The following is a 12,074-nucleotide window of genomic DNA, read 5'->3' as shown; positions in this document are numbered from 1 at the left end:
TAAAGGCTTAAATATAGACATTTATAGTCATTTAATAGATTGTATAGAGTATCAAACTAATCCTCCATGCCAGGTGCTGGTATATATGTTGATGATACAATACACAAAAACAACTACTCTCTACTCAAAAGTCTATAGTTTTGTGGATGAAATGTAAAATGAATAAACAAGTCAATTAACACATAATGTGATATCAAGTGGTGGTGAGTCCTCACAAGAGTAACTATAGGGCTGGAGCGATAGCACAGCGGGTAGGGCGTTCGCCTTACACGTGGCCAACATGGCCGACCCGAGTTCGATTCCTCCGCCCCTCTCGGAGAGCCCGGCAAGCTACCGAGAGTATTGGATATGCCAGACACAGTAACAACAAAGTCTCCAATTAGACTACATAGATAGAAAAATGGTATTTTTATTTGAGTAGGGCAGGGGGTCATTAAAATCTTTACAATGATAATTTCACAAATTGCTTGAATGAAAGATTCTAATAGAGGGAACAACAAATGTATCAGAAGCAGACTTGGGAGGTTTGAAAACAGGGAAGAAACTAGCAATGTAAGGTAAAATTGGTTACATTGGTTAAGATAAAGATAGAGACGTGGCTTTTGATGAGGTCTGTAGGGCTTTATAACTCTAGGCATTGGCATACTTGACTTCACAATAATAGGCATTCTTATTGCAGATAGAAGATATGAAGGGTTACGGTAAGAACTAGAAGACCAGTGAATATGTTACTACAGTAGACCAAGCAAGAGATGATACTGATTCATCCTTTTCCATTCCTTGCTGACTAGTGAGAAAGTAAAATGATACAGTCACTTTTGGAGATAGTTTGTAATTTTTTTCAATGAAATTAAATCCTTATCTCATGATGCAACGTGTGTGCTCCTTAGTATTTACTCAAATAAGCTGAAAAAATATGAGCACAAATTTTCAGATTTTAGCAGCATGAACATGTTGCTAAAATTTGAAAGTGATCATGGTGTTCTTCATAGTGGAATTAATAAACAAACTTAGACATTCTTTTATTAAAATGTTATTTAGTAATTTAAGGAAAATATGTGCTAAAACATGAGAAGACAGTGAGGTTCATTGTGGTTAAAAATTGTATCTTAGGGAGTACTGTAGTTTGAAGTGCTGGAGTGCATGGCCAGCATGTATAGGCTTAGAGTTTGATGGTCATCACTGCATCCTCCCCCAAACACTACTGCATATAGCCCTGCTTGTACCCAGCACTGGGTAGACACTACTGTCACTACATCTCTGGGCCAGAGCATTGAACTATGCATTCCATGCAGTCAGGCTTAGTCAGCCTTAGTTGGGCCCAGAGTGATTCCAGTATTCTCTGAGCACTGTTTGGGAGGGCCCCTTCAAAGATATGTTTTAGTTTACAAATAAAGAATACATTTTAATTATATCTAAAACCATAAGTTTGATTCACATAATCACTAGTACTCATGAATAATTAAACATTCTTTTTATCTTATATAAATATATATTTATATAATTTTCTAAATTAACATGATTTTGGGGAAATCTATCATTGAAGACTTTTTAAATAGGCTGAAACATCCTGAAATTTTGGCATGAATCAGTATTAAAATCTTGAATCTGAAGGCAAAATTTCTTCCCTTTGGTGTTGACCCCCATCAAGCAAGTTTAGGTTGCAGAGAATGAGAAAAATAAACACATAAGAAGACAATCAAACACACATGGACTGTCCAAACTTCGGGTCACCCAGACAGCCATCTTTGGTCTCATTGGTCAGGTCAACCCAGCTATTCACATATATAATATTTCTCCCCCACCACTCACTGGTCTCCCAATAGTTGAGCCATTGTTGACAGAGACAGTAAGGGCATTTAATAAACACATCAACATTCAGTAGGTATATGAAGAACAGAGGCTGGAGGATTTTACCTAGTTATCAGAAGGTATCCTTAAAATATAAAGCCCTGACAACTTCCTACTCTATTTTTGCCTACGCTTCACCTATATTTAAAAGACCCTAAAGATTCTCATTCTATACTTGCCTGTTCACATTTGCAGCCCGCAGGTATTTGTCATCTATTCTCTATTGTGATATTCTCTCCTGGGTGCACTTTTGCAAACCATTCACGTTCTAAAACATAAACTATTTTACCTAGGGGTATATCCCATCCTTGGGTGGAGGTTGCTGTTGTTGTTGTTAGGGAGATGAACTCCCACATTGGAGGATTTTCATCTTTTCTCTTAAAGCCTCTGTGGATTCTTAAAGTCACTCACATCATAGAAAATAGCTTGATTTTTTCTGAGTCTACTAATTTAATTGTTAACTGGGTATAAAATATACTTTCTCTACAACATTTACATTGTGTTTGACCAAATAACTGTGCTTTAAAACCCAGCACATTACCTCTATAAATCAACGTTTACAGAGGTAATTTTTGAGATTTGTTTTTCTTCTTTATTTATAGCTGTCACTGTCACTCTCACCCTGTTGTTCATCAATTTGCTCGAGTAGGCCCAGTAACGTCTCCATTGGAGACTTCTCTTGTTACTGTGTTTGACATATCGAAATCTTCATGGGGTAGCTTGCCAGGCTCTGCCATGCGGGCAAGATACTTTTGGTAGATTGCCGGGCTCTCCGAGAGGGGCAGAGGAATTGAACTCGGGTTGGCCATGTTGGCTGTGTGCAGGGCAAACGCCCTACCAATTTTCTATTTAATAGTTTTTTCTTTATTACATACCATAATTAATTTAACTGTAAGCCACTGATAATATCTAGTTTTTCTTTTCTATAAATGACATAATCATAACTAAGGATTGTCAGAACTCTTGACTATCACATCCCTACATAGACACATTTCTGTAAGTTGATGTTTTGCCATCTTTGGCGATCTGTCTTAAATTTTTTTTTTATTTTTTAAAGTTTATTTTATTTATTTTATTTTTTAAAATCATCAGTATCAAATTTTCAAAGAACCAATGAACAAACACTCTTCTTTATTATTCTACTTATTTGAGTATCTGGAGCAATAGTACAGCAGGTAGGGGTAGGGCATTTGCCTTGCATGCAGCCAGCATGGCCAACCCGAGTTCGATTCCTCCACCCCTCTCGGAGAACCCAGCAGGCTACCCGTGACGTATTCTATATGCCAAACACAGTACAAGTCTCAATGTTACTGGACCCACTTGAGCAAATCAATGAACAACGGGAGGACAGTGACAGTGACAGTGATACAGTTTAGTTGATAAGACAAGGTAATATAATGCTTGGAGCATGGTGACATCACCAGATTGCAATTTAACTGGTCTTCTTCTGTGATTTTATATGCTATGGAAAAATAATCGAAATAGCATAATATTTAAATACTTAGTATTTAAAATAGTAAAATGTAGTGTCTTGCTTCAATAGACTAGGGAGTATAATTTGAAATGAGAACATTTTTTAGTTGCAATGTTATCATATTAAGGATAAATCAAAATCATGTAGAAGATCCATATAAAAGTTTAAAATTATGTAAATATTAATTACTATCAACTTTAACAATATAGTGTGTTTTTTCTATTTTTCATATATATAAACTTTTGTAACTCCAGCACTGAAATTGTGCATATTTTTCTAAGCTACTTTCTAAATGTGTTAATGCTTACTTATTACCATAAAATATTGACAAGTGTCTATCCTCTTTATCACAAAGAAAAACAAATAGAAGACGTGATTTTATAGGAACAGAAATATTTGGTTCTCTATTATTTTTTGAGACACATAGTGAGAGTTCTGGTACTTGGAGTGGAATTTATGTTTAATTTTTTTTCATTCACTCTTTTAAGCAGATAGGGTCCCCGGGTGACTTATGTGAAGTGGGGAGCTGTCTATGATCAAGCTCTTAACTTATAGTTAAGAATCATGGCACTTTGAACTGGCCCATTTTGATGCCAGAGTAGCTCACCGCTTGCCCTGGGTCCATTCAGTCCTTCATCGGGACCCTGCTTTTGGGGTGTTAGGAACTAAGGGCAACTGAGGCTTAAGTCGAGAAAGCAGATGCCTGGGAGTGAATAATATTCAAAGCTAATTAAATCCTAAGGTACAAAGGTAAAAGGTAAAGGCCCTCCCATTGATCGTCGATTTGCTCGATTTGCTTGAGCAGGCCCAGTAACATCTCCATCGGAGTCTTTGTTGTTACTATGTCTGGCATATCGAATTACAAAGCATAATGTTAATGGTCTTCCTGTATCTATACAAAAAAGGGCATTGCTTTAAGGTAAACTATTCAAAAGGCATAAGGAGAGGAGAAAGGCAATATTAACTTACAATAAAATTTCAGTGTCCTAGAAGGATCAGACCTTACAAATGAACAAATACTGATTAGGGGGGAAAAGCTGATTAACTGGTTGGGGAGGAGAGCAGAGAGAAGTGGTTATAGATAAATGAAGGAATGGGAGTGATTCGGGAGCACTGTGATGGGTGTAACATAAATAAACCTAAGTTCCTTGTGGAGAAAGGGAGAAAGAACAAAGCAATGTCATCCTACAGGGAGCGAGTGGTGGTAGCCTCAAGAAGGAAATCTGCCCTTTTCTCTAGATCCATCTCTGACACCCAGGGAATGGCTAGGAAAATCTAGGACTGAAAAGAGTCTGCTTGAGCCTTGAACTTTGCTCCTTGAAGGAAGGGAAAGTCAGTCCAAGACCTTATCCAGGCATTTCAGTTCCTTCTTTGCCTCTCACCAAAGAATTTCAGGAGGAGACAAGCTGGGAAGTATAACAGATCTTATTTGGAAGATCTGGAGAAGAGGAAGGAAGAAAGAGAGAAAGAACATAAGCTTCTTCAAAGTAGAGAGAGAAAGCCCCAATATACATCCTATCATTAGATATGAAAGTATACATCTCAAGAGGGGAGAAGCTAGTGACACATGTGCTTGGGCACCACATGTGCTCAGCACCAACATATGAGCTCAGGCAGCATATATGTGTGCTTCCTTTGTTCAACTTGACTTTTACAGGGTTTCTCCCAAGCTGCCCCACATGAAGCTTTCTAGCTAGTTAAGAGTCCAATGCTAGGGTAGTTGCAAAGGGGTAGTGTTGGGAACAGTTGATGGTCTTCTTTGATATTCTTATTCTGACCTGTGTTTCTGCTAGAGCTTTTCTCTAAAGGGGGTTGGGCCTTTTTTGTATATTTGCTAGTACCAGATAGAGTTCTAATCAGGTGTAATTCCTTGTCCACAGGGTGGGTTCTGGCAGCCTTAGGACAGTTGGTTTTATTATTTCCCCAATATTCATTGCCATGGAGGGTCCTTCCCACTCTGCATTCCTGCTTCACTTTCCATGACCCTGACCACTCCAGAAAGTGTGTGACTTTTCAGAAGGGCTTTAACGCTTTGTCATGTAGGCCACCTTACTTCCTTTGACTCTTTTATCCTTAGGTCTCAGTCTGTGCAAAAAGGTTTACAAAATCAAAAGGGCATAACTGAAGTGTACTAAAATAACTAAAAGTTACTAAACTGATGCATTAAGTAATAGATCCCTATTCGAGAAAACATAGTTGATGACTTGTTCTTTGTGGAGACAAATATTAATTGCTCTGTATAGCTTTCTCCTTTGTACTTTGAGGGGCTTGCATGCTGTCTCATATATTCAAACCTTTAAGAAGTTCCAGATAAGTCTCAGCTTCGGTTATAATGGTGATGTGGGAGAGTGGTATAGCTATATATCCAAAGCACAGACTAATGACATTGAAAGCATGAGATCTAAGCTGCAACCACTGAACTTTTTAATGTGCCTGTCAAGGTGACTGGTGTGGCATGGAGGTGGAAGGAGGGATGAAGTTGGACTTTGAGAACACTGGTGGAGGGAAGTTGGCATTGGTGGTGGAATTGGTGTTGAATTATTATATGCCTAAAATTCAATTATTGCTACCTATATAAATCATAGTTCTTTAATTAGATAAACATTATTAAAGAAAAAAAAGAAGTTATAGATCACTGTCAATGATCAGCTCTAACATGAGGACACTTTCCCAGTTCACTCTGCAAAGGCAATTATTACATCTGGTCAGTTCAACCAAAGCTACCTGCTGGAAACATGCAATGAAGAGCAGTGCAGTGGTTTCAGTGCCTTTTCACTTTCTTACTCTTCACTCACTTATTTTCTTCATCCAGCTATTTTTAATTTCAGCCCATCAGATCTTGATTTTTGTTTGTTTTTGGACCACACCTACTGGCTTAGTCCTGGCTCTGTGCACAGGGATCACTTTGGTCCGGGCTCAGGGAACCATCCAGAGTTCTGAGGATCAAACCCAGATCAAAGCCAGGTCAAACTCAGATGAGTTGCATGCAAGGCAACTTATCAGACATACTATTTCTCTAGCCCTATAAGCATTTTTTAATCGGGGGGGGGGGGGTCACATCGGCTCTGCACTCAGGAATTCTATCTGGTGGTGCTTGGGGAAGCACCTGGTGTGCCTGGGATCAAACCTGGGTCTGCCACATGCAAGTCAAATGCCCTACCTGCTGTAATGTTGTTCTGGTCCCTCAGCATTCACTTTTAACTGACATTGTTTCTATTCAATTTACACTGGTTCAGTTATCTTAAAATGAGTTTTAAAAACTATCCATTATCATCATCCTTATTTATGTTTTTATTTTTTAACCTCTGAAGTTGATACAGGAATAGATTAATATATTTTTGATTACTTCAGTTATTACTTTCCCAAAATTTAGGAAAAGTAATCAAATCAACCAAATAGAATATGTGAATTACTTGTGTAAATCCCAAGGTCTTATTCAAAAAACGTGTACTATCTGTACTTTATACACGAGATTGTTAAATATCTGCTAACTAATATAGCTTCAACCCTTTGTTTTCTGTCTCTTAATGTCAGACATTTTGTCGATATAACAAAGACAGTAACAAGAAGTCTCACAATGGAGACGTTACTGGGCCCGCTTGAGCAAATTGATAAACAATAGGAGGACACAGTGACAGACAATGTCAGACATCTATTCACAGATGTTCTTTTCTATCTTATCCTTGTATTTATTTCATATCATCATTAGTATTTATTCTCAAACTAGACTTCTGAAACATCCATTATCTAGACCTTTATCAGTTGCTGTACTAAGAGGAAAGGAGAAGCTATTGTAATTTTTACTGACACTGGAAGATTTTACCTAAAAATGATATGACAAACTGCATTTCAAGTCAAAATACTATGTATGATTTGCTATTTCCAGAAAATACAATTTCATAATAAATTTAAAAAAGAGAAAAGCATACATTTGTGAGTGACTCTAATAAATACTAGAAATAAAATATTGACAGCAAAAAATGAATATTTATATTTTTATTTTGATAAAATTTGGACTAATGAGATAAGTCAAAGAACTAGAGAGCATACTTTTATGTGTGGACCCCTGTTTCAATACCAGCATCACATGGTCCCCCAGAGACCATGAGAAGCATGAGCACCACTAGGTATGACCAAAAGTATGTATATATACACAAATGTGTGTACATATATTGTTATTATGTATATAATATAAAACATATTATATAATGTCTATGTTCATTTTAAAATTGGACATTTTCCTCTTATTGCTCAGCTTTATGAATTTTGTGTATACATTAGATACAAGAACTCTCTCACATTCATGTTTTACAAATTCTTGCAATCTGTTGTATGTATTTGAAACAAAGCAAAACAAAACAATGTTGTCCTATATAGGGCAGAGATTTTTCATTTTACGTCCCTTCATCTTATTTTTTTGTTTTTTGATCAGTACTCAGGGCTTACTTCTGACTTTGCACTTAGGGATCACTTCTGGCAGTGCTCAGGGAACATTATGTGATGCAAGAGCTTAAACCCAGGTCAGCCACATTCCAACGCAATTGCCCCTGTCTCTCTAGCTCTGATGCTCTTCACATCAATAGAATAAGTTACCAAAATTATGTAAGTATATTAGTGATATCAACGAGTAGTATGTTTAGACTAGTGTTTGTTGCTTTTGTTGCTCTTGAAAGTTTTGAAATGCCAATACTTAAGTCTATTTGCCCTTTGCTTTTGGGAAATGATGAGTTTGAGAAACATATACTTATAGTGTTCCAAATGTTAGCACGATCAATTTCATTTTTTTTTCAGATAGTTTATGTTAAAGAGATTAACTTAATATATTTAAATACTTTTGAAATGTTTGTTACTACATTTTCTTTATTTTCTAAAGTTTCTTTGGTATAAATTTTTATAGACGACTACTGGATACTGAGGATGAGCTTTGCGATCTTCAGTCAGATTCTGTGCCATCAGAAGTTCGGGACTGGTTGGCTTCAACCTTTACAAGGAAAATGGGGATGGTTAAAAAGAAATCTGAGGAAAAACCCAAATTCCGAAGCATTGTTCATGCTGTTCAAGCTGGAATTTTTGTTGAAAGGTAAGTGAGTTTTCTGATAACTCATGTAATAAAATCTGAAAAGCTGAAAATACACTTAATTTTTAACAAAGTTATGGAAGTATTGTATTTAATTCATTGAGAAAGACTGCAATGACTAATATACCTGAAATAAACTGACAAAGGATTTTGTGCTAAACTGATGACAAAAATATCTTGTTTAGGTCTTAATATTTTTGTTTATTTCAAATTGACGTACAGACTAGAAGCAAAACCTATTTTCAAATGATGTTCTCATCAAATGATTTTTTAAAAAAACTCTCCTTAAATACAGTTAAAACATATATAATGTGTTATGCAACTAATTTTACCTGAATAAATGTAACACTTTATAAATAAATTCTACCATACTACCCAAATCAAGCAGTTCTTTCTCTGTTCTAAAAAGAACATTATCTTCTCCACAATATGGAGAATTTGCTCACATCCTTTTTTGAAGAGTTTTATTTTCTCTTTGTCTCATTTTGTTTCAATTTTAATATTTTTTTATCACTAAAACAAGGGATATTTCATGATTCCCAAGAGCACAGAGTCACATCATCACATATTTTCTAATGTGAAACATGTAATAATGTTATTCAATTTTATAGTCTATTGGTTCACCTAAAGAGTATAACTTATTTTTTCTAGAAAACAAGATGTTCCAGGAAAACATGATAAAAAATACTTGAAATAAACTTACTAAACCAGTGTTAAAAGTTAGTTGTTATAAATACCTTAGATATAAAAATAACTACAGTACATTAAATTACATATAAACGGATTATGCTAACATCTTTGAAACTAATAAAGTTGAGGAACAGAGAAAAATGTTTTTAATGTACCTAACTTTTCTAAGGAAGATTCCATCAGTTTTCATCCACTGACACCTTTAATGTACATTATAAAATCTACTTTTCCTCTAACTAAAAAAAAAAAAACATTGGGAGATATTCTTGGGTTTCTGCAAAGTGTAATGACAATATATTATTGCAAAAAATTTAACCTAACTTATAGTAACATTACAACCACAGTATGTTAAACTTCTAGGAATTTGGTTTGTCTGTATTCCCAAAACAACCTTTCAGTTATTAGTCAAAAACCATTTTGTGGGGTCAGAGAGATAGTCCAGCTTGCCTTGTAGGTGTTAGATTATAGTTCAATTCCTGCACCACATAAGTTCCCCTGAGGCCATCAGAAATACCCTGAGTTCAAAGCCAGGAGCAAGCCCTGAGCACAGCTGGGTGTGGCCAAAAACAACAGATGAAAAAAAAAAGAGTATTTAGTGAGCATATCTAATTGGCCTTTATAGAAGCACTCTAATAATAAGGAGTTTTATTATTTTGGTAAAATAACAACACCACTACTCTTAATGCATCAATGTGTTCCAACTCTAGCTGCCACAGGAACAGAGTCTGAAATAAGAGGACAGGACTAAAAAGAAGGGATTTTCTTTTTACTATATTTCAGTTTTTAAAATAACTTGAACAAATGTTAGAAGTTATGGGTTTTCCATAACATCATATTGGAAATATGTAAATAGCAGTAGTTCATAATCAGAGAACTACCAATAAAAATAATGTTTGGTTTCTGATGGAGCATATATTTTTATCTTTTTTTGTCTAAGAAAATATTATAGAACTTTGCAAACTTATAGCATGTATAATTTTTAAAGTAAACCATATAAGTTTCCATTTACATTCAAAAAAAGATTAAGGCAAATTTCATAAAGTAAATTGAGGGGCTACACTGCAATTTTATATGTTTAATAGAATATTTTAATAGTCTATGGAATAGTGCAATGTGTTCAAAGTAACTAAAGTAAGCAGTCTTGAAGAAATAAAGGACTATTAGCAATGACAGCTAAATATTTTTATTACTGTTAAGTATCCATTAATATATTCATGTATGTTATAGGCTATTTTTATCTTGAATTAAAAAATAGCTATAAGGATATACATTAATTTTATAACTTATAAAACCCTCTTAAATCTTTTCTCGTATTCCATCCCAAGATCCATTGCCCAGTAAGTCATGGTTATTTGCTTAGCCAATTGCATTTTGAATCTACTCACTATCTCATCTCTACATTCAACTGATGCAGGAGCAGTGACAGCGACTCTCTGTGTTTGTCCATGGTTTCCAGCATCTTCAATATCTTCAAGAATAAAAATACTCTATAATAAATATGCTTGGACTCAGAGTTAGAAAATAGAAAATTTCATTGGAAAGTAATAGGACAGAAAGAACTCCTCCACAAAGGAGGAATTTAGCATAGGACTAGGTTAAGTATGGCTCATTTTGTCAAGTTTTTATAGAAAAAAATGGATTTTTGTGTTATTCAACAAATTATGAGAAGATTCCCATTTGTTTCTCAGAGATGTCTTGTTAATTTTGAGCCCATCTGTGTTGTAAAGACTAACACCCTGTATGTTTTGGGGGCATTTTAGCTTATTTATTTGACCATCTCCTTGGGTATTGTCCATTATCTCTTAGTTTCCTGTGAGTCAAAGAGCTGGGGTAAAATTTATGGTCTTTGGAAAGAGTAAATACTCAGTCTCAGAGAGACTGCAGACATTTTGAGGAATGTCCAAATTGTAGGCTTAAATCAGCTAAAATGGAGCCTAAGTCATCAGTAGGCAAGGGAGAAAATGAGGCTTCCTCTTTCACAACTGTAATCTAACTTATGTTATCAACCCTTAAGAAGAGAAAAATAAGTCTTCTAACTGGGTTCCCTTTTCTGCATTTCCATTTTCCAAAAAATGTCATTCAGCGGTGATGTTTTAAAATAGAAATTAATTCCTGTAACTTATAAATTTAAACCATCGGATGATTTTCCATTTCATTTGGTATTAAAATCAACTTTTGTATCATAATTTTGCATAATAAGGTCCCCTTTTACTTCTAGATTTGTCTAATGCTACCGTCATCTTTCACTGAACATCTAATCCAGTCTCATGTAAATTCTGTGAACATTCCTAAATGCTCTTCTCCCTTAGGCCCATTCTACTGTTTTCTCTGTAAGAAATGGTTTTCTTCACTCCTCAACCTTACTGTCTCTCTTCATCTCTCTAAAGGCCTTCCTTAACATCTGTACACAGTCCACTCTCTCTGTCTCAACAGTTTACTACAGAGCACTTAGTGCTAGATGTAACCCTCAAGTTTTCTTAGTTAGCTTTCTTTCCCAGTGAGCAAGGACTGTGAAAATATCAACTACATTTTTAACCGTTATTCATTTAATATTCTTTTTATTGATACAATGGTTACTAGAAGGTAGATCTTAAGTTTATGATTATATATTTTTAACTAAAGTAAAACAATCTAGCGTTACTTTCACAATCACGATCATCCTGTTGTTCATCGATTGGATCAAGCAGGCCCCAGTAACGTCTCCTTTGTCCTAGCCCTGAGATTTTAAAAAGTGCCATATTCAAAGCTCTTTCAGGGTTAGGAGAATGAGACCCATCATTGTCACTGGTATTTGGCATATTGGGTACGCCACGGGGAGTTTGCCAGACTCTGCCGTGTGGGCAGGTTACATTCGGTAGCCTGCCAGGTTGTCCAAAGTAGGAATGAGATAATAAGATGTTGTGCGGCACATTTGTGGCTGCACACTTCTGGGAGCTGGGTTTTTATAGTTTTATAGTGTTACTTTCAGTTATAGAAGACCTT

General features: G+C 35.5%; 1 protein-coding gene across 1 annotated transcript in view; it reads left to right on the top strand.

Moving 5' to 3' along the window:
- PDE1A (phosphodiesterase 1A) overlaps positions 1–12,074 on the top strand; it is a 103,124-nt gene that overhangs the window by 20,161 nt on the left and 70,889 nt on the right. The window contains exon 2 of the mRNA XM_056110132.1: positions 8,223–8,405. Within this exon, the coding sequence (XP_055966107.1) occupies positions 8,320–8,405 (86 nt within the window). The 5' untranslated portion in view covers positions 8,223–8,319. The remainder of the gene's footprint in view (positions 1–8,222; positions 8,406–12,074) is intronic.

This window comes from Sorex fumeus, unplaced genomic scaffold (assembly GCF_029834395.1).
Source record: "Sorex fumeus unplaced genomic scaffold, SorFum_2.1 ptg000009l, whole genome shotgun sequence".
In the NCBI taxonomy this organism is placed as follows: Eukaryota; Metazoa; Chordata; class Mammalia; order Eulipotyphla; family Soricidae; genus Sorex; species Sorex fumeus.
Note: the sequence above shows the minus strand (reverse complement) of the source record. Positions and strands in the feature narration are given on the sequence as shown.